Here is a 22973-nt window from a genome sequence, read left to right as displayed (position 1 = left end):
GTGATGGAGCTGATGTTCAGCTCCCACTTGAGGTCCTGGGTGATGATGGAGCCCAGGAAACGGAAGGAGTCCACAGTGATGACGGGGGAGTCACCCAAGGTGAGGGGGGAAGGTGGGGCTGCGTTCTTCCTGAAGTCCACGACCATCTCCACTGTCTTCAGGGCGTTAAGCTCCAGGTTGTTCTCACTGCACCACGTCACCAGGTGGTCAGACTCCCACCTGTAGGCGGACTCGTCCCCACCAGACATTGAAGGCAGAGCTGAAGTCCACAAACAGGATCCTGGCGTAGGTTCCTGGGGAGTCCAGATGCTGAAGGACGAAGTGGAGGGCCATGTTGACATCGTTTATAGACCTTTTGGCTCCGTAGGCGAACTGCAGGGGGTCCAGGAGGGAGTCGGTGAGGGTCTTCAGGTGGGACAGGACTAGCCGTTCAAAAGACGTCATGACTAGGACAGGTTGGTGGAGCTGTGGGGGATGGGTCAGGACATTGACTGTGCAGTAGAACTTGTTCAGCTTGTCTGCCAGGCGGAGGTCATTCATGGAGTGGGGGGCTTTTGGCTTGTAGTTTGTGAGGTGTTTAAAGCCTCTCCAAACCGAAGCAGAGTCACTTGCTGTGAACTGTTGTTGGAGTTTCTCAGAGTACAGTCTTTAAGCTTCTCTCACTGCTTTGCTAAACCTGTATTTTGACTCTGTGTACAAGTCTTTGTCCCCACTCCTAAATGCCTGATCCTTCTGCAGTAGCTGAGTTCTGAGTTCCACTGTAAAGCGGGTTTGTCGTTGTTATAACTCACCCTGGTGCATAATGGTACACAGCTGTCCTCACAGAAGTCAATGTAAGAAGTTACAGCCTCTGTCAACTCATCCAGATTGTTAGTAGCAGTCCTGAAAACATCCCAGTCTGTGCAGTCCAAGCATGCCTGAAGATCCTCCAGCTACTCACTGGTCTACTTACTGTAATGTATAATCTCACCTATTGTTTTGTCGGAAACATTTGTACTATTGACGTAGCTGTTGAGCGGTGCAAATTTAGCTGGACCCTCAGACCGGCCTCTCTCTCAAAGTGAGACCCTGTTTCACAACATTTATTTCATCAGATAGTCTTCCTTTCCATTGTCCTCCACACTCTCCCTCATACCACCCCTCCTTCCCCACCAACCCGTCTGTGATCCTTATTTCCAAACCAAATCAGTTCCAAGCCATCACCTTTATCTGAAACATGGCAATGAGACTAAAGCAGGACACCCGGGGTGACTGAGATTTTTTATATTTCTAAATAATTACTACAGATATGTTTGAAATTTGAATTTCATCTGTTTTGAAAGCAGTATGTTAACACATGGAAAAAATCTATTAAAAAAATTAAGATTTTGTACTGAGTTATTGACTTTTTTTTCTTATTTGCCATTATCTATAGTAGCCCACCCTGTAAAAAAAATCTGTGACATGCCAAGTAACATTATGCCTATATACTTTTCCTCTAAACTAGACAGGTGAAGAAGACACTGCCGTTGTGTGCAGCAGTAAAAGAACCACGGAGCTCAGAGGCAACAAACTACAAGGGCCGACTTCATCATGCCAAAGCCAATGGATTTATTTACACATCTACTTTCTACAACATGGTTACCCCATAGTGCCATACACAAGTCAAAGAGGACAAAGTGAACACAAGTGAGATGTGAACTCCTGATTTTTTTTTCTTTCCAGTTTAATATTTTGGCTGTGACACTTGCTATATCTGATTGACTTGACATAATATAATCTACAACACTTTATGTGTGTCTCAATAAGCGAAATGACGTAAATAGTAACTACATTCTGTACAACATTTACAATGTATGAAACACAAATACTGGGTCTTAGTCAAAATGGCAATATACAAAAAAAAAAACAATCACAAAGAAAAACAATGAACATAATTGTACCCCTTAAATAAGAACTGGTTTCATACCTCGTATGAAAACGCACGCAAACCTGTGAAAGAACAAGCAAATTAATAACAACAAAAATGCATATTTGAACAATTTGTGCAATGGAGCAAATCTAAATCAAGAGCTTACCAAACAGCTCCAGGTCACACTGGGTGTAACACGAATGTGTGAAATGAGATTTAAGTTCTACATTTAGGTGACATTATTTAGTGAGGCTAATTTTACAGCATAGGTAGAACAAAGTGGTTTTACTAATTCCCACAGAAGGCAGATTCCCGTTTTAAATCAGTAGGTAGACAATGCTTTTCTCTTCTCTGGAGAACACTGCAAAGTACACAGTATTCATACAGTATTTCTATTAGTGGTGTGAAATAACCCTAATGAATACAGAAATGATGGAGGCTGCAGTAAGCAGTATATGAAAGGTGGCCTGTGGGTTAATTTTAATAAACAAATTCTAGCTTCATATATGCACATCATAGTAATCATTTTGTTGCAATTAGTAAGAGGTCTTTTTTTCTGCACGACACCCTTCAACCATTTCGGTCCATGAAAACTGGCAGATGATGTTGTCTCTTAGCACCTTTGATTACCTTCATGCATATTGGTCTACAGAAACAGCACTGAACAGTCCCTCATAAGGCTCAATGACTTACTGGCAACTTTGAATCAATCTGATAAAGGTTACAGCATATTTGCGTTGCGTGACATCAGTTGTGTTTAGACTAGAAGAACCCACCTCAGTTCATGCATGTTGTGGCCAGTTAACACAAATGCTTCTTCATTTTGACAAATTCACACAGCTTTTATTTGTTTGTTTTTTCAACATAAGCAAAACATAACTCCCTCTAGAAATACAACTTAGTTTTACATTTATTTTTGTGTACAGACTAAACAAACTACACACATCCTCTTAATGACGGAGACTTGGAGGTGTATTTCAGAATTTTTAAGAAAGCAAAACCAGGCCAATTCCCTAAATGTTTACCAAGCCGTCCAATTCAAATTTTCTAATCATTTCAAGTCTCCACTAGTTGATATTCACACCATCTGCAATGAGGGTTGAAATATGGTAAAAAAACACCTTCTGAATTTAAAACTTTACAGACTGCTTTGGCACACATGCATAACCCCTTTACAACTCGCATGGTTTTATGGCCTCACTCTTAAACCTGGCCCAGTTCATACTGCCTCTACAACAGAGTGGACACCAAAGTAGGGGTTTGCATGTTACTAAATATTTTAACGTCTCTGCATTTAAGTAGTTTCAAATATCTAACTATAAAACGTTGCAGACAGACTATGCATGGCACAGCAGTTCTACAGTGATCAACAGACTGCATCATAAATAAGCGTAGTCTAGTGGACATGAAGACCACCTGCTGCTGCTGCTCCTGTGGTGGTGTAGATATATATATATATAAATACATACATACATATACGTGTGTGTGTGTGTGTGTGGTCAGTTATAAGCAGTGAGAACATTTAGGACATTCATAATCTGGGCTCTAGTTCATAGTTGTAATCCCTCAGACCTCCATGAAATCCAGTTTGATAATTCCCACCAATTACCATTTCATCTATTTACATTCAGCATTTTTTTTTTTATTTCTCTCTATCGTGGGTCCATTCTCTCGCTGGATTCAAATTGCACTCACGCGAGCGGGTGATTGACGGGAAAACACACAGCATGTAATATGGCGTTACTGCAAATGGGCATGTTCCACTGCTGCCTGATGGCTACCATCGTGCGGCGTGTACTCGCACATGCTGCCGCTTTATCGGATCGGTGTCTTTGGCTAAAATCATAAAAGGATTATAACTTTAAGGTACAAGCTAATATATCAGAAACACAAGCAAACGTGTGTGTGTGCGTGTGTGTGTGTGTGTGTGTGAGGGGGGGGGGGGGGTCCGTTTAACTCTTGATCTCCAGGATGGAGGGGTTGTGGTCGAGGATGGCCAGTATTATTTTGTCCATGTACTGCCTTAGACGCAGGTTGATCTCCTCCTGCTCTTTCAGAGCGTCGACCAGCTGAGAGAAAGAGAGCGAGAGAGAGAGAGGGGGGGGGGGGGGCATTAGTGGAGTGGGGGTAACAGACATCAGCATCACATGACACGCATCTAGCAGTAGCGTGCTGACCTCGTCCCGAGAGGCGTTGTCGATCTCCGCTGCCAGGCACTGGGCCTTGGTGTGACACGCAAACAGGTTCTTGGCCTCGTACAAGCTCAGACTGAGAATTTGAGCGTTCAGGTCGTCGTTCTGATCCCGCAGCTTGTGGTTCTCCTAAAGGGGGAGGGGGGGGGGGGGGGGGGGGGCAGATTGTGGATGAGAGCTCGGACTGTGCAAGACAGAAACAAAGCTAAAGAACACATCTACTTGTGTTTGGGATTTTTCTTCGGTTGTCTGTATACTCTCTGGGTGGGGAGGGGGGTGGGGTGGCAAAGTAAAATAATCAATATGCAATGTTTCTATCTCAGTACCCAGATTACTACTGACTTTCTGTGAGAAATTTGATATCGAATACCCAAATAAATAAAAGTGAAGAGTGCGTTCCTCTGTGTGTGACCAGTTTTTCTACTTTCATGCCAATATATTTATCATATTTCTCACGTCATGCTGGACAGGAACTCTATTGGTTGTCATGGTCTATTGGGAATAAACAGTGAGGAGAACAGGGTTGTGTGTGTGTGTGTGTAAACCTGTTTCAGTCTCTTGACTTCGTGTTCCATTTCAATCTCTCTGGTCCTGGCGTTCAAGTCAGAGAGCCCCTTGCCCTGTCCTGGATGCTCCATCTCCAGCTTAAACAGCTGCAGATACTCCAGCTCCCGCCGGAGATCCTCGATCAACTGCATGGAAAGAGGCAATTAAAAATAACCTCCTTCAATCCTGCAGAGAGAAACCGTTGCCTCCTCCATCTCTGGCAATGACAGTAACAGCATTTTCTGTGACAGAAGCAACGGGGCAGCAGCTGAGAGAGTGGGGGGAGCTATCGGAGGATGGGCTAAGGAGGAGAGATGACCTCGGAGGAAAGGTTTTGCAAATGCTTCAAATAAAAAAAATAAAAAAAACTGCGACTGATGAAGGGCAGAAAAATGTGCTGGGTAGGACTTGGGGAACACGGAGCCGCCAGACGCTGGATTTTGAATGTAACAGACGTTTAATTGGTATGTCCAAGACCACCCTCGCCCTTTGACAAGTTCCACGAGACCTCTGTGGGATCTAGAGGGCCTCACCTCCTGCATGGCCTCTTTTTCCTTCTGAAACTCGTGGCGGTTTTGCCAGAGCTTGTCCATTATCTTTCGGTAGAGGTCCATCTCGTCTTTGAGCCTCAGACCGGTGTCCTCCAGCTTGTCCGTCATCCTCTGCTTCTCCTGCGGAGAAAAGAAAGAGGGGGGGGGGGGGGGGGGTCGTCGTCGATACACGGAAGGCAAATTTAACCCTCTGCTACTCTTTATTCAAAGCGGTAATCATAATGACGGCCACAACAAACCAAAAAACACAATACCAGAGTCGTAACAAAGTCAATTGAAGTCACTAAGTTGTGAATCCCTCACCTGGTCTAGTTTCTCCGTCTGCGACTTGAGTCTGCACACACTCAACTTCATCTCTCCATTCTCTTCTTCCAACAGCTGTACCCTGCACACACACACACACACACATTAAACCACTTTAGCATTTCTTAGGGGTTGTATATAGGGAATGGAATTTGCCTCCTGGCTTGGTCAATGTAAAAGCAATAAGTGAGTAATGGTCCTTTCACAAAGAAAACAGAACAAAGAAGAGCACAGTCTCTAAGGGCTGCAAACACTACCGCGTGCTTTGTCACTTCGCTCTGCAGCAGCGTGCTGCAGTTTGGGAAACCCCCCCCCCCCACGTGCAGCGTTCCTTACATAAGCCGTCAGGAGCAAAAGGTCAGCCGCTTTCTGAGAGTTCCACGTGGTGCATTGTGGGAGACTACCTGTTACAGAGCAGGTCTATCTCCATGTTCCGCTCCCTGTCCATCTTGTTGAAAGCCTCCCGGTGCCTCTTGGTCTCCTCCTCTAGACTCTGGTCCGCCCTCGCCTCGGCGTCCTTCACCTGCTCCTCCAGCTCGTGCACCCTGGGGCACAGAGGAAAACAACTTTACACACACTTCAACATAGAAGAGCGCAATGGCTCATTATGAAGGAACAAACAGATTTGTATTTACAGTGAAGGAAACATCCTGATTAATATTACATCATATAAAGCCCCTGAGTCAAACTCTCTGGTGTTTTCCTACCTGTGCACAAGCTGTGTGTTCTCATGTTTGAGTTTGGACTTCAGGTCCCCGTTGGCCAGACTCTCGCTCTCCAGCTCCGTCACCTTCTTCTCCAGATAACTGACCTGAGGAGCACGACCACATTTTGAAGTTGGGCGTCTGGGCCGACTGAATTCTAAAATCAGAAAGCTCAAAGGGATAAATAATAAGTGACATAGAATACAAAATTACTTTCTCTGTGATGTCGAGGTCACACGAGTCGATGCTGTCGGTGAACAGATCCTCGGTGCTGCTCCCCTGGCTGGACCCGAACACGCTGTGGTTGGCCTGGAACAGCTGCCTGCAGCGAGGACACATTTCTACCCATCACACAGTGATAAGCACATGCACACGGTGCCATCAGAGGATTCCAGTCATCCATCTGCTAAAATACGGAACCCTTTATTGGTGGAAGGTTGGGTCACTCACCGTCCAAATGCTGTGCTGGTAATCTTCCTGTTGGGGCTGAAACACAACACACACACTCCTTAGGGGTCGGATCAGTAGAAAAGGGGAGGAGGTAAATATAACTGCTTTCCATTTATTAATTAAAGCACTGTTAGCTAGTTTTACATTAAAAGTATCGAATTTGAAAAAAATTAAATAAATAAATCAAAAAGAATATTTTCAAAAGGAATTATGTTGACATGGTACCGTCATTCTTTACCCACTACTAAATAATTGATGAACATCTGTATGGTTCCCCTTTTAACACCTGGTTCCTGTTCAGCTTTTGAACACTTAACAAATGCCATTAAAATTAGTATCAGCCTACAGCAAGATACAATCAACTAAATGGGTCCATAACAGCATTTATTATAGACAGCTATTGAACGTAGCAAAAGTACTTACACATTTCACTTCTGGTAACTTTTTTTCCAACAAGCCGTGGACGGTCGGCAAAAGCTCGAGCACTCGAGGCCAGAGCCGAATTCCAATAGTCCATTTTGCGGAGCAAGGTTCCTAACTGAGTGAAATGACCCAGAAGTGGTGTAAATGGCCTCCATGATCAGCTGATCGAATCCTCTTAATGCTAAGGAAAGGAGATTCAAGGCTTCCCTACTTCACTCCTTCAGCATGGACCATCCTTTACGAAAGGAGATCATTCTGTCTTTTATGTTGTCTGCATGACTCACTGACTGTAGACACATGAAGGGATCCAAGATGCTCCTTTGTAGTCCCTCTTAGGAGAAATTGGAAATTGTAGTTTGGCCACTGCACTAACACGCGTCTCCCTTTACATCAGAACTACGTAGCTTAATGAAAGTGGAGCCGTGTTCCATAAACAACTTGTCTTCTCCTAACTCTACATTCATTCTCCTTGACCCTGTGACCTGATCCACATAGGTTAAGAACAGACGTTAGTAGGTCATTCAAATCCATGTCTCCCCTGCAATCCTGCACCGTGCGCGCAGGCAGCATGATGCAGAGCGAAGCCGTGGCGGCGCTCTGACTGCTCGCTATTTCAGGAAGAAACGAGTCCCTTAAGTGTGTGTGTGTGTGTGTGATGTGCACTTTACCTGTTGGCCTTGAGGTTTCGGAGTCGAGCCTCCAGGTCGTTGAGCAGGTTCACCTTCTTGCAGCACTGGGAGCAGTAGATGTCCAGCAGATCGCTGTTGTACAGCTGCCGCATCTTCTGAGGAGTCTGTCCAGCGCTGCAAATACAAAGAACAGCCCGATGAAGTCAGCTAGTCAGAGGACGCGTGTCTACGACGATCCGTACAGATATTTGGTTCAAATTCCAAGAAACAAATTAATGTTGCTTTCTAGAATAAAGTCAACATTAACATATTTAGCATAAAATGTCAACTTTAGAATAAGCACATATACTGAAATATTGACTTCATCGCAACTCAACATTAACTAGACATGAGGAATTAATGACATTATGACTAGCTCTTATTTCCTCTTCATTTGAATTGTGTCTTGTAAATAACCCTTACACAGCAAAATTCTTAGAGTTAATTTTCCAGTGGCAGAAGTGTTGAAGTGCACAGTTGAAATCACACTGCAAAAATATTCAACTCTTACAGAGTCAATTGTACGAAAGAGCTGGAGTCATCATCCAGTGTGAAGATCAGATTCATGTGCAACACTTAGTAGTTAAATGAACTCTTTGATAGGATTTAAATGTAACTGTACAGTGTCACACTTCTTGGTATCAGGCTTAACTCCATGTAATGTGTCACATGGATTGGTGACGGTGCTCCAGGAACCACAGGGTTGTTGGTTTGAACCCTGGTTTACCCATGTTCCATGTCATAGTGTCCCTGAGCAATACTCCTAACCCTGAACTGCTCCCTGGGCTAAAATGTAAACTCCATGTGTTAAAAAGAAGTTGCTTTTGATAAAAGCATCAGCTAAATGACGTTGAGACATTCAGCACTGAGCAGATTTATTTCGACACTTATTCAGTTAAATTGTTAACACTTCGTTGAGTGTTGATTTAACACTGACAAGTATACAATATAAACACCAGCTTAGAGTTCAAATTGAATCTCACAGAGTCAATATAACTCACTACCCACTGGTGTTAAAAAACTTGAGTATTGATACATTTTAACTGTATAAGAGTTTCATATTAACCCTCTAACAGTGTTAAAATGGCAACACTTTAAAAAGTGTTAGATTGACACTGTGGAGTGTGGTCGCTAATGGGACACTTTAAAAGTGTTAAAATCAACTCCAATAGTGTTCATTTGAGTCTGTCCATTTTGCTGTGTATAGATGATATTTAAAGTATAGAGGAAATTTGGTGTAAAGGATAAAGTTATGTTTTGGTCGCTGGCGGTGGCGAAGAAAGTTATTAAAACACATTTCCTGTGAAAATGCTACATAACTGCACAATCAGAATAGAGAATATAGAACATATCCATCCGTCACGTCCTGTGACTCAGGGCGAGTGCTTCTGACCCGAGCACCCACCTGGAGGGCAGGGAGGACCCGAGGTCCGAGAAGCCGCTGGTTCGAGTGTCGTCTTCGGGGCAAGGACTGCTGGGAGTGAAGTCCACGTCCTCCCCTTCGCCGTAGTCCTCAAATTGCTCCTCCCCGGAGATGGCAGACGCAGACGACGAGCCAATCGGGCGGCTAGGGATGCGTGGCAGGAAGTACACAACAAGAAGAATAAACCACCAGAAAACAAAACAAACATTCTTGACACTTTTATCGTCAACTACTGACTCATTCCATAAACTGAATATTCAGATGGACATAAAAGCTCCCCAAAACTTCTTCACTGCTCCCTGGTGACTCGTCAACAGAATGTGAAGGAGGAGGGGTGTGTGGGGGGGGCAGTGACGTACCCGTCTCGCCGCCTTGGACCCAACGAGTTGGAGCCGTTGCCGTTTTCGGTGCTGCTGTCCATGTCACACTCCCCGTCGGTGGCGCCCTCGCCGCACGCGCCGCTCTCTGGGTAGGAGCGCGTGCACATGATGATGGGAGGGCCCAGTTTGGCCCCGCCGTTCTGCACAAAACAAGTGACACGTGGGGGAGGACCCGAGTCACAGCACGCAGAGGAGGCAGGCGGAGACACTTCGTCATTCAGCGATTCACACTTTGAGTTTGAAGGCAACCTCCATCATTTTGACCAATCACAGTAAAAACTAAGATGCTGGTTTTTGGAACTGGATGTTCAAGACATGCATTTTAAATTATTTTTATTTCCCTTTGTACAGCCGTGGTTCCTTTCTTCACCTCCTGTCCTCGCGTCTTCGGGCCCTCCCACCTGAGATGCGAGTGGAGGAGGGGACCATAAGACATGAGGAGAGACAACAGGCAAAGAGCCTCATTGCCATCTCAGCCGCCTTCTATTATTTCCATCAATGTACCCAAATTGTTGAAAACACAGATTAATGTACAATATTTAAAAATATGGAAAACTTACTTAAATGTCCCTGAGGCAAAATGTGTTATTTGTGAATAAACAGATTAATAACTGCTGGAGACAGAATTTAGAAATAGCATTAGGGGAGTTATGTTTACTGTACTGAGCAAACAGATTATCGATGTTTACGGCTTAATTAAAGCGTAAACCTTGACTAGAGCAGCGGCTCACACCTCAGTAAGATGGCGACAATTCAAACCAAATACTCAGACACGGTGGGACGCTACGGCGTTAAGACCCGAAACAGAGAGGGGACGTCGCGTGCCTCTGATCTGTGGGTCATCCATTATGCAAGCGCCTGTCTGGCCTCACCCAACAGAGGGGCAAGGGCGGATACACACCCCGTCTGACACAAATACACAACCCAAAAACCTGTTTTTAACTTAGACTGTGGTGTATGCGTCTGTGTACACTCACACACAGCACTACCTGGTAGATTTAATTAAGCAAATATACAGCAAGGTTTTTGTGTGGCGATTTGGAAACATAAGTGTTCGGTGTAATGTTGATCTTTCACATAACAGTCTAATGCTTTACAATAAAATGAATTGGACAAACTAACTGTTGCCCCGGAGTGGCCTTGTTTCCCCCGATCATCACAATGTGTTGAAAAGCCACGCATGGAGCAATGGAACCACGAGACCAACATTGTGCCGGTTAGTGACGCGTGTGTTGACACTTCCTTGGTGATAAATCTTAAATCCACCGGCATCAATAGCGTGACTCCAACCATCATAATAAATAAGGACCAAGGTGGCAGATGTCCCGCCCGGCTGCACCTGAACTGAGAGCAGTCACACACCTGCGAAGAGACCTAATCAGCCAAACCAAGTGAAGACAGCTGTGTGGGTCCACCTCCAGCGAACAGGAACTTCAGTAGAAGTACAATTATTCGCACACATTCAATCACCAACGTTTCACCTACACGACTAGAACATAAGAAAAGCAAGAAGACCACTCCCCTTCACATGCGTTCTGTTAAACTAGTCGAAAGAAATTGCAGTGGATCAACACACATCGGCAGCACGTGACATTAAGCATCACACTAATGCTCTTCTCATGCATAAAGTAAGGTGCAGGTTTGTGTGTGCGGTCCAATAAACATACGGTAGCTGACATCGTGGAGGTGGAATCAGAATCCACAGTATTCCTGAGGCTGGAAGGCTCCCACACACATGTCTCACTGCAGCTCAGTCTGTTTGAAAAGGCACCCCTGCTTTAGCTGGGACAAAGCCACACCTCCATACGTCTATCGCCCGCCCTCCCCCTCCCTCTCTCACTCCCTCTCTCGCTCACCTCTCTCGCTCCCTCTTTTGTTGCTAAGCAACTGTTCAGTTGGGATAATCTCTGGGAGCGAGAACAACACATAGCAACTATTGATGTACTGCATGTTAAAATATCTTACTAAATAGATATAAATAATAATGTTTTTTTTTTTTTTCCTGGAGCCGACATAAAAATAAATACTTGAGTCCATTCACAAAGTTTCTATTGAGAGACTACTAAGGCCTTTAAACGGAGCCGTGTTGCTTTACATTTTATACCAAATACCAAGGCTTCATCAGTGGCCCAACCCTTCACCCTACACCTCCAACCGGGGAGGAGAAGCATGCCCGGCCCTGAGGCTGGAAGCTTTGCTGTACCTGGTAAATGTATCCATTGTCCGTCACAGACTGGTTGGAGGTAACGCTGCGAGGACCCACAGCCATCTTCAGGATCTCCTCACAACCTGCAAGTGAGCAGGAAGGTTAAGAGGAGAAGAAACAGAAAGGAGGGGGGGGGGGGGGGGAGGTCGTCTACAGTTTAAGGAGGAGTTACACATACGGGGGGACACTAAGCGCTCCATGAGAAGTCAGGGCCTCGCCCTCATGTGCGTTTCTCACCTTTGATGGCGAACACTCCGTGGCAAAAGTCCTTGAAGTTGATCTTCCCGTGAGCGTTAGGATCCAGGTACCTGGTCAACTTCTTCACCTGTGAAGACAGAGGTGCGTCAGTGGAGGGCTGCAACTCCAGTTTTTACCGCACATCAAATAGACTCTAGTGAATCTATCTCGCTTTCATTGTTGTATTTACTCATGTATTTTCTGCAGGCTCACTGACATTTAAAAGACTGGATATTTCATTAGGGTGCTGCGGGAAATTAATCAGAATATCAGTTCCCTCAAATTCAGTGTTTTTCTCTTACTGGGGGTTTTTTAGGTCTGCGATTAACATTTTCCTCGACGCTACAAATCAGTAAATACAGCGCTTTTTGAAGTGACCCCTCGTCCATTAGTGCACCTTCAGCTTAGCGGTGGTGACGGTAAGTCACGTGGCTGTGGCGTAGTCACCTCTTCTATCGACGCGTACTTCATTCAAAAATCCCCTGTGATGCAAAACCTGTGAGTTTTTATTCTGCAATAAGACAAACCGATTGCAATAAACACATGATCTTTTTGTATAAGATGCATCTAATCAGAATTCATGAGGAATCCGGTTTTTGTAGTAGAGCACAAATCATCCGAGCCGGACGCGCAGCTCATCACAGAACCACGCAAAGAAAATAAAGAGTTCTACTTCTGCACTAAATCACAATATCCACTCAGTACTTCACAACACAAACATAAATCACAACACATAAAGCCACTCTGTACTCCTGCAGTGATAGGTATAGGTATAGATTCTCTCACATGAGTGGAACAATCTTATTTGGGTCAAGGAAGGAGCGGATTGCACTGTAAACACATGATCTTCTCCCTAATGCTCTTCTGGACTTGTCTGCTTCATAAACAGTTGATGGATCATCACTATACACACGCATCAACCACTTCTTTGGTGGGCCTTGTGGCTGTGGAACTGAAGCCGTTCTTCAAAGCTAAACTCCAGCTTACAGCCACTCAGCTAACCTTTGCTTTCACATTATCCATCACCTCACCAGCTTATCGGCGTCTCCCCATAAAGGCAGAGAAGAAAGCGCACACACACACAGAGAGCGTCGACCTTCACCCCTCTGCGTGCCCTGTCAAGTGCTACTCTGTGTCATAGAGTAAGATGTGTTTGCCTATATGTCCCCTGGGGCACTGCGCCCTCCTGAGAGCGCCACCCAGCCTCCCTCTCCCTGCATCAACTGTTCTAGATAAGTCGACGTGGATTTCCTTTGGTTGGAATGAGGCGACAGTGTGACTGTAGCTGCAGCTGAAGAATGACGTTGGACACAGGTTTTGGAATGAGCTACGGTGGGAAAGTGTACTGTGGATCTAAACAAGCTACCACATGTTATCTCCTACACACACACTCACACACACGACCTGTGTCACACCATCACACAGACTTAACGCCGCTACATCCAACAGCCCTGGAGTCTTTCATCTCTGGCAAGCGGAAGCCTTTGTCAACAAATTCCTTGTAGATTATACATCTAAAACGTCACTTTTCACTATCACTTAATAAACATTTGTATAAAATACATTGTACTTCAACCACTTTTGCATTTGGAGGCTAATGTAATGTAATGGGTGCATTCATGCAGTTTAGGAGCAGTAGGGGGGGCAAGATAGACATGGTAACAAGGTGGCCTTTCAGAATGTTGATAGCAATCACACACTCATCACAATGGAGACATGAGCTTGTGCATGTGTTACTGCTTTCCAAAAGAAAGCATTGTAAATGCAGGGCTGGCGCAGTGAGCGCCGTCTCGCAGGCGGATCGTTTCATCACTTATTAACCGACCAATCCACTCATAAGACTCCTTGGGAAGCTCTCGTCACCATGGCGACAAAGAACACAGGGATGAGAGGAGCTGTGGGGGGGGGGGGGGGGGGGGGGGGGGGAGAAAGATGGAGCGGTAGCTACCTCAGAGTTATTTTTAGGAGAAGTGTGTTCGGGGTGCTCAGCTCAGCCGCCATGACAGCTTTAAGGAAAATCTACTCTCACAGTTTAGATATCGTTTATCTGTGATACTCAGTGCGTCCAGGGTTGAACTCTCTTCCTTTTCTCCTATTAGTCAGGTTACCGATTCATCGCCGGGTTTCATTTGGTTCTGTTCCAAGTATAAATGACTTGGAGTGACTAAATACAGAGACTCCCACACAAGTATGACCCTGTTATTGAAGTACTGAGTGGTCGTGTCCTTCAAACTGCCATGAACTACATTAACGATGCTCTGACACAAACTTTACACCTCCACTTCCCACAGCATTTCTCACACATTTGCCATTCTTACATGCAATGGTAGGATGTTTTTTTGGAAGTGTATGAAACTCAACTTGAGGCCTGCTTGTGTAGGTACATTCAGGTTGTTTTATTGAGCCATTGTGTGTTATTGCAGTTGCACTTCTTTAAAAATAACCTTATTTCAACCACATCTCGGCAGGTTGAATTTTTATAGCATGCTGAAATGATTGAAAACAAGCGTGTTGGCATACCGACACATTGAAACAATCTTTAGCCATCCGTCCAAACACACCAGCCAGCCACAACTTTTCAACAAATTAAAATATATATTATTAAAATCCACTTGACAATATTGTAAGATGGTAGATTAGAAGCTGCAGAATCATGGAATAAGCGAATGCGAATCCTGCCCCCTGTTTAACTGCTGGCCGGCGGTGCGCTCTCCGTGGTCCTGAACCCATCACACTGTCATTGCCTCCTGCCCCCCTGCCAGCCCCGAAAAGGGCACATCAGATCCAACATTTAGATATCTGGAGTACTTGTGGCACTGATATATGCGAACGTAATATCATTTTAGGTTCGAGTGAACCTTCAACATTGTGTCATTTCACCTCAATCTCCCTGGCTGGACCTGCAAATGAATGAAGGAGAACTTTTTTAAGATTAGCAATGCTAGTTACACCAAATGACCACCCTACCTATTAAAGTCACGGACATGTAGTCAATAGTTATAATTCTCATCCTTTCTTATGTTTTGTTTTCAGAAAGATGAAGACGGTTGGAGAATAATTAGATACAAAATAAGATGTCGACTTTATTTGTTGTCCTGGCAACTATCATGTTTTTCCTAAATGATCTGCAGAGTCTAAGATGTTCTATTATCAAATGTGTTAAAGAGTATAGAATAGAGAATACATAGTTGCTATGAAAGGAGAAATAAATTGTTCTCTGTTTATAACGTCTGGCTCCGCACATGAACCTTCCTGCACCTGCTCACAACATTAACCATAGAAGTTGATCAACTATGTGTTGATCTAAGTTGACGTGGGAGGACAGAGCATAAACTACACAAAGCCACGTAGGGTGGTCAGAGGAATCTAATGGTATCACAAGATGATGATCCTAGTAGGAGACTAAGAAATATCTAAATACTGTTAAATCTTGCAACATGCCATTTCTTTTTGGTCGCAAAGCTTTTGCCCTCCAGGCCTGTGATTAACCAATCCAAGAGGAATGAAATGTAACTGTAACTCCAGTGCTCATAACTTCGAAACTTGCATCAATGGGGTAGATATTGCCCACAAAAAAATGATTTTTGGAAATACTGCACATTATTAAGAGGATGAGAGTGGCCGTGCTAGAATATATTTTCTTTCCCAAGGATCACCCCTTAATTATACTGAGAACATTTTGATCTTGATCTCTTTATCTCTTTAAACCACAGGTTGTTCACATTTATTTGGGACAGATTTAGCTGAACACAGACAATATAAAAAGCCCATTTACACAGTCTATGCAGCTGGCTGCTTCACTGTACACAGATTTCCTCCAACTGAATCTTAATATCAACAATAATCATGTCAGAGTACATCTTGTTGAAAATTAATCAATAAACTGTTATTGGTGGTGTAACCAAACTGCAATTATCATGTCAAGTTTATTGAGGGTTGATCCAATAATACAGATTATATAAATATAAAATATTGCCATTTAGCATGATTTTTTTGTATTGATTTGCAAAATTGCACACAATGGCCGAGGGTAGAAGTGATGAACAGCACCACATAAACGGGACTATTGTTGAATGATTTTTGCACAGAAATTGATAACACCCGAGAGAATCTCGTTATTGATTACGAAGCGTGAACACCAATAATCGAGTTAATGATCCTATATTAGCCACTGAGGTGTTTTCTGTAGTGGAGATGTGCTGGATCACAGTTTGATGACACAAGGTACATCAGGGGAGAGTAGGCATCACCAATATATGCCCTAAAAAGACCAAAAGCAATGTAAAATGAACATTGCAATGTACACAACATTTCTAACAGAAATACCGCAGCTTGAATGTTTTTTCGCTGAGATATTTGTCCTGACTCTTTAGAAAATAGTAATCTATTAGTAGGCTTGGTGAGCATCTGTGAAACGCGCTTTCACTTTGCCTTTCTGGTTTTAAAATATGTTTTATTTTATGACTATATCCTATTATATAACCATGGCTGGACCCATTTAAATATGCATACGACACGTGAGACGGACAAACAGAATGAAGAGGTAGCATGATGTTATTTAGGTCATTTCGGTCAGATATGCGAATTGCTAGCTAGTGTCTAGCAATGAGTCCCTAAGAGCGAACACCTTGAACCTTGAACACACCTGGGACATTTCAACACGTCGCAGAGGCGGCCTGACGCTGCCAGGGGCTCACGCGGCACCATGATTCGTCACACGGTCATCATTCACGTTGCAAACATGTCGGTTGATGCCCGTGGTCACACGGTCTCAGCCCCTCTCACCTCGTCTCCTTGACCGAACTGAAGACCGAGGTCCATCAAGTGCTCCACCCGGATGAAGCCGTCTGCATCCTCGTCGCACACGTCGAAAACCTCCTTGAGCCTCCTCAGAAACTGCAAGAGTTGCTCCTGGTCAGGAACATTATGTCCTTCCATGGTCGGCAGAAGGTGGATTCTTTGGTTTCTTTTTGTTCTTCCTGTTATAGAAGAGCTTTGGCGGGCGCCATCATCATTCGCGCCGTCCTCGACTGCTGCTGCTGCTGCTGCTGTGACACGAGCAGCGTCGCTGATTCGATGTGCGCGAGAAGTTACGGAAAAGGACGAGGATTGACGACTGAGGCACGAGGCGTTTCGTCACAAGCCAGCTGCTGATTCATAATTCGTATTGCGAAGCAACGTTGTTGTTCACAGCGCACAACAACGTGGCGATTCAAAGTGCTTTATATGAAACCGTCAAAACATAAGGTAAAATAAAAACTAAGAGCATTGATTGGAACATTAAAACAAACAAGCCTAAAATACAATAAAAGGTGCATTGCAGTTATTGAAATAAACAGTAAAAAGCAGTCTTAATTTGAAGCCACTGAGAGTCTCGACAGACATGCATTTCTGGCCGTTTCTTCCAGATATGTGGAGCAGCAAAACGGAAGCTGCTTCTCCATGTTTGGTTCTGACTCTGGGAACAGAAAGAAGACCCGTCCCATATGACCCGAGGGGTATTTTGACCCTAAACCATTCAGTACTTTATAAACCAACAGAAGGATTTTAAAGTCAGTTCTTTGTTTGTTGGACGGTATAAATACCTCAGAACTGGAGCAATCTGACCCACTTGCTGGGTCTTAGTGAAGACTTGAGCTGCAGCGTTCTGAATCAGCTCCAGTTGTCCGATTGCCTTTTTGAGGACATTGTAGAACTCACTGCTACAATACTTAAGTCTGAACATGAATGTATGGACACATTTTTACCCAATTGAGATATAAATTCTTGAATTAACAATATATTATTCTGGTGATAATAGCCTTATTTTATTATTGTCATTATATAGGTGTCTTATAGGTTCAGACCTAAACACAAAAAGTCGGGCGAAGCCCTATTGTGTTCTAGGACTTTTTATAATATCACCACTTCAGTTGCACTTTATCATATTCAAAAACTCTTGAATTTTTGCACGCACTTTAGAAGTGTGAAAAATTTAGATATTCTTGGGGTCCCGCTATTAGGGCATATAAAAAAGTGCTCTCTAGCACCCCCATAAGTTCTCCCTCTGGGGAATTCTTTTCCCACTTTTACAGATTGACTTGATCCTTTGCACACAGGTGCTCTTGGATGTGGATAATGAACAGATTAAATGCACTGGTCTGGCAACTCGGTGGCGGAGTCCAAATGGAGACATCAGACTGCTTGGATGCAGGCAGCACAGCAGGGGAGGACCAGGTGGGTAGTTGGATCTGTAGTGGAAGAGCAGAGATCAGATCGATAGAGCAACTGTGGTGGTCTCGGCCGTGCGAGCCGTCGTATGGCGCCACCGTCGCCACGTAGTGGAACGCAACGATGTGGCGCTGGAGAGGTGAGCAGCCCGGGTCTAAATGCGGTCAGGGGTGATTGCAAGGTGTGCAGCCTGGAAGGCCACGCCTCTTGCAGGTGGAGCATAGATAGACACACAGGGGAAAGGGGAGATGGAAACACGCAGGATGGGGGAAAAAGGCAGCTGACCCACAACAAGTAAAGAATACACCATGCCGTTTGACAAGGCTTCTGGCTCTCCTTGTTTCGATCGGCGTGTACGTAATATTACACATTTTAAAGTTTTAACTTGCTTTTTCCCATTTAAGATGGTCGATTGAGTCCGTAGAGATGCTGTATGTTAACAAGTTATTAAGCACAATAAGCTAAACACAATTGATCGACTGATTGGAGAAAACTAAAAAGCCCTATAAGCCCTATAACCACAGCTGTGATTTTAGCCAAAGAGTTTTATAAGAATTTACAGTGATACCAGCATGGCAGTACACAATGCCATTCCTCCTAACCATATGTCCCCTTTGTCTATTTAATTAGGTTAATGCTTGAGCCAGAAGCAGGTGCTGGTCCTGTTCGATCCTCGGTACAGTAGATGCTGTTTGGTTGTGGATGTACTACGTGAGCAGTCTAACATCTCGACTGACCAAAACCTTTGTTTTGTCGTTGGGAGGCATAACGGCGCTGTCTTAAAACGCCCAGTTCCTGTACTGTCCAAATCATCCCACACTACTGCACCACTGGATTATAAGTAACAAAATAGCTGAGAAGGCCACAAGACACATACCGAAAAATAAAAACTTTCAATAATTTACCGTGGGTTAGGTGTTACGTGATTTGTCACAGTACAATGGCCTCAGTGGGAAGTTACAAAGTCTGGATCAATCAAAAGTTATGGACGAAAAGGAAGAAGGACAAATGGCTAAATCAAAGGAGGAAACAAAAGAGGGAATGTAGACGGTCAAATGCTGCTATTAAACTTTATTTTTACATAGATTGTGCTGACGGCATTACAGGTATTGTAGACATGAGGGACAAAGTACGGTCACAGGAAGTCAAATCTACAGTTGCTAATAGTTGCTTCTTGTTAGAGATTACTGGAAAACGTTTGTATTGTTTTGCTGGTTGATGACTTTGGATCAAAACGGATTGGAAGCTTTGTTATTAGCACCCATAAAGGATGTTGATTCTCTTAATATCCCAGGAGGACATGTCGAATCTCTGGCCGATCTGGACGCTTGCGTTGGGGATGGGAGTGATGGAGTCTCCCCCATTCATAGAAAAGGCGGTTCTTCCATAGTGCATGATGGAGGAGTAGTCGTAGGGAGTGTTCAGGTTGTTGGTGTCCAGTTTCTGAAAGTTGTAGGCATTCTGAGGGTTGATGTTCTCCCAGTTGATCCGGACGTAGCTATCACGGTCGCTCCTGCACTGCTCGTGATTGAAGCCCAGGGCGTGGTTGACCTCATGCTGGACGATGCCGTGGTAGACGCAGCCCTGTCTGTTGATAGAGACTACCTGTTTACCACCTATTCTGCCCAGAGAAGAGAAGCATCCATCTCTGTTCTCAATGCTTATGTGGTCGTTCTCGTAACCACGGGGGACAAAGCGGATGCAGGTCCTGCTGTGGAAGGACTTCAAGGCGGTGTCGATCACCTGCCTCTCCGCGCCGGTGAACTCACTGCTGATGATGAAGGGAATCGTCACCAGGCCGTCGGAGCCTTTCTTCCAGAGGCACTGCTGGGAAAAGCACTTCATTGCATTTCTGGTAGTGGGAACCAACAAGTCTCCTTCCAGCAGCATCTCATTGGTGCCGTTGTTGGAGTTCAGAATCCTGGTGCTGATATCGACTCTGTCATCCTCGTCCATTTGGTCATTTGTTTTGCTTTCTTCATCAATGAGAGGATATGCTTCTGAGAGGCCGAGTAGGAGCAGCAGCAGGCTGGCAGTGGGAGTCATCTTCACGTTGGGGCTGGTGGCTGTGGAGCTGATGTGGGGAGACTCCTTGAAGGTCGATGTTGGACTGAGCTCAGTCCAGGCTCTTTATACTTTCCGATACAGGTGTGTCTGCAGGTGTATTATGGGTAGTGGTCCAGACTGCTCAGCCTAAATAAACCTCTCAGAGGAGCACCCTGCAGACAAACATACTGTTTCAACATGTTGGGTTATCTTTGGTAATTAGACAAATCAACACAGAAGGCTTTTTGGGTGGGTGTTGTTTAACTAGACATCTAGAATTCTTCTCAACCAAAAAGACATCACATTGACTTTGTGAGACCAGTATTTTGTCTAGGGCAATTAATAGATATATGTTTTCAGTTTCCTAATGGATGCGTCTAGTTTTTTGAGGTGGAGAATTTATTACAAAATTCCCTTAAAGGAGCTCTCCCAGTGGAGAGAAAAAATGGCTCCATATGGTGAGCAGAAGCAGGGGAATGCTTCTGCTTATATGGGTGAATTATTCAGAAAGTTTCTCATTTTTTATCAGTGAGCGAAATAATTTGATTTGATTGATTTTGGTTCTGTTCCTACAAGGCTGCATGCAGGTTATCATACCTGTCCCATTAATATTCACAAGCCTGAACAATTTGCATTTTCCTATCTGTTTTTTTAACAAAAGAATCGTCAAGGTTGTTCAAAGTATATATTCACCTGCAGTCCGATTAAAAAAGGCAGTTGCCTGTTGAGTCAAAAATCTACTTTTGACATTGGAACTCTATAAATAATTTGACCAAGCTAGCCATCCTTTATCAAGATATTAATTTTGCAGTCTTTACATCAGTCAATCGTATTTAAATATTTTCTTGACAATCGAAGGCTATTTACTCAACAGCAACATAGTTAACCAGCTTTAGCAATGTTGATAAACTGCAACTGTTGTCTGTGCAAGCGGTTTCCTGTGGGAATGACACAGCATCAAAAAGTAATTGCTTTGCAATTTTTTTAATCTGACATTATTTAGCTGCTGCTGAGGACATTTGCACAACGTTTTGACATATATCTATTAATTGCCCTAGACAAAATACTGGTCTCACAAAGTCAATGTGATGTATTTTTGGTTGAGAAGAATTCTAGATGTCTAGTTAAACACCACCCACCCAAAAAGCCTTCTGTGTTGATTTGTCTAATTACCAAAGATAACCCAACATGTTGAAACAGTATGTTTGTCTGCAGGGTGCTCCTCTGAGAGGTTTATTTAGGCTGAGCAGTCTGGACCACTACCCATAATACACCTGCAGACACACCTGTATCGGAAAGTATAAAGAGCCTGGACTGAGCTGAGTCCAACATCGACCTTCAAGGAGTCTCCCCACATCAGCTCCACAGCCACCAGCCCCAACGTGAAGATGACTCCCACTGCCAGCCTGCTGCTGCTCCTGCTCGGCCTCTCAGAAGCATATCCTCTCATTGATGAAGAAAGCAAAACAAATGACAAAATGGACGAGGATGACAGAGTCGATATCAGCACCAGGATTCTGAACTCCAACAACGGCACCAATGAGATGCTGCTGGAAGGAGACTTGTTGGTTCCCACTACCAGAAATGCAATGAAGTGCTTTTCCCAGCAGTGCCTCTGGAAGAAAGGCTCCGACGGCCTGGTGACGATTCCCTTCATCATCAGCAGTGAGTTCACCGGCGCGGAGAGGCAGGTGATCGACACCGCCTTGAAGTCCTTCCACAGCAGGACCTGCATCCGCTTTGTCCCCCGTGGTTACGAAAACGACCACATAAGCATTGAGAACAGAGATGGATGCTTCTCTTCTCTGGGCAGAATAGGTGGTAAACAGGTAGTCTCTATCAACAGACAGGGCTGCGTCTACCACGGCATCGTCCAGCATGAGGTCAACCACGCCCTGGGCTTCAATCACGAGCAGTGCAGGAGCGACCGTGATAGCTACGTCCGGATCAACTGGGAGAACATCAACCCTCAGAATGCCTACAACTTTCAGAAACTGGACACCAACAACCTGAACACTCCCTACGACTACTCCTCCATCATGCACTATGGAAGAACCGCCTTTTCTATGAATGGGGGAGACTCCATCACTCCCATCCCCAACGCAAGCGCCCAGATCGGCCAGAGATTCGACATGTCCTCCTGGGATATTAAGAGAATCAACATCCTTTATGGGTGCTAATAACAAAGCTTCCAATCCGTTTTGATCCAAAGTCATCAACCAGCAAAACAATACAAACGTTTTCCAGTAATCTCTACTTCATTGAAAACAACAAGAAGCAACCATCAGCAACTGTAGATTTGACTTCCTGTGACCGTACTTTGTCCCTCATGTCTACAATACCTGTAATGCCATCAGCACAATCTATGTAAAAATAAAGTTTAATAGCAGCATTTGACTGTCTACATTTGACTGTCTACATTATTTTTTGCACACTCTTCACAAGTGCGAAAAATTTAGATATTCTTGGGGTCCCGCAATTAGGGCATTTAAAAAAGTGCTCTCCAGCGGCAAAGTGAAAAATTGCCTCCATAGCGCCCCCTGGAGGTATTTTGACGAAGCAGTGCCGGCACCCTGTTTGACCTACAAGTGTGGTGATTTTTGAACAAATGTACTACAGGGAGCCTTTAAAAAGCCTCTGAGGACCATGCTCTAAAACAAACAGGAAGTCAGTTATACATTTTAGTGTGTATATTCCCTATATTTTTGCACTTCCTAGCTCCCTGGAAGTTTTCGACAAAGCA

General features: G+C 44.3%; 3 protein-coding genes across 4 annotated transcripts; 1 reads left to right on the top strand and 2 right to left on the bottom strand.

Moving 5' to 3' along the window:
* Positions 1-1570: 1570 nt before the first annotated feature.
* rab11fip4a (RAB11 family interacting protein 4 (class II) a) lies at positions 1571-17063 on the bottom strand. 2 transcript variants are annotated; one of them, XM_037476128.2, is made up of 15 exons: positions 16760-17063; positions 11975-12062; positions 11735-11820; positions 9511-9671; positions 9134-9295; positions 7729-7863; positions 6638-6673; positions 6401-6509; positions 6191-6294; positions 5888-6028; positions 5484-5565; positions 5163-5300; positions 4629-4775; positions 4069-4212; positions 1571-3960 (listed from the first exon to the last, which is right to left on the bottom strand). In XM_037476128.2, exons 1-15 carry the CDS (start codon positions 16910-16912, stop codon positions 3844-3846), a joined length of 1803 nt encoding a protein of 600 aa, XP_037332025.2. In that variant the 5' UTR covers positions 16913-17063; the 3' UTR covers positions 1571-3843. The 2 variants fall into 2 exon arrangements, with proteins under 2 accessions (XP_037332025.2, XP_037332026.1); XM_037476129.2 differs by lacking the exons at positions 11735-11820; positions 11975-12062; positions 16760-17063 and adding an exon at positions 11199-11326.
* A 2375-nt stretch (positions 17064-19438) lies between these two features.
* On the bottom strand, positions 19439-20304 carry LOC119220317 (high choriolytic enzyme 1-like). The gene has a single exon (XM_037476234.2). The coding sequence runs from the start codon at positions 20228-20230 to the stop codon at positions 19439-19441; it is 792 nt and encodes a 263-aa protein (XP_037332131.2). The 5' UTR covers positions 20231-20304.
* Positions 20305-20684: 380 nt separating this feature from the next.
* On the top strand, positions 20685-22544 carry LOC119220303 (high choriolytic enzyme 1-like). Its single transcript, XM_037476208.2, has one exon. It carries the CDS (start codon positions 21619-21621, stop codon positions 22408-22410), a length of 792 nt encoding a protein of 263 aa, XP_037332105.2. The 5' UTR covers positions 20685-21618; the 3' UTR covers positions 22411-22544.
* The last annotated feature ends 429 nt before the right edge of the window (positions 22545-22973 follow it).

The sequence above is a fragment of the Pungitius pungitius genome, chromosome 12 (assembly GCF_949316345.1).
Source record: "Pungitius pungitius chromosome 12, fPunPun2.1, whole genome shotgun sequence".
Lineage (NCBI taxonomy): Eukaryota > Metazoa > Chordata > Actinopteri > Perciformes > Gasterosteidae > Pungitius > Pungitius pungitius.
This window is presented reverse-complemented; position numbering and strand designations above follow the sequence as displayed.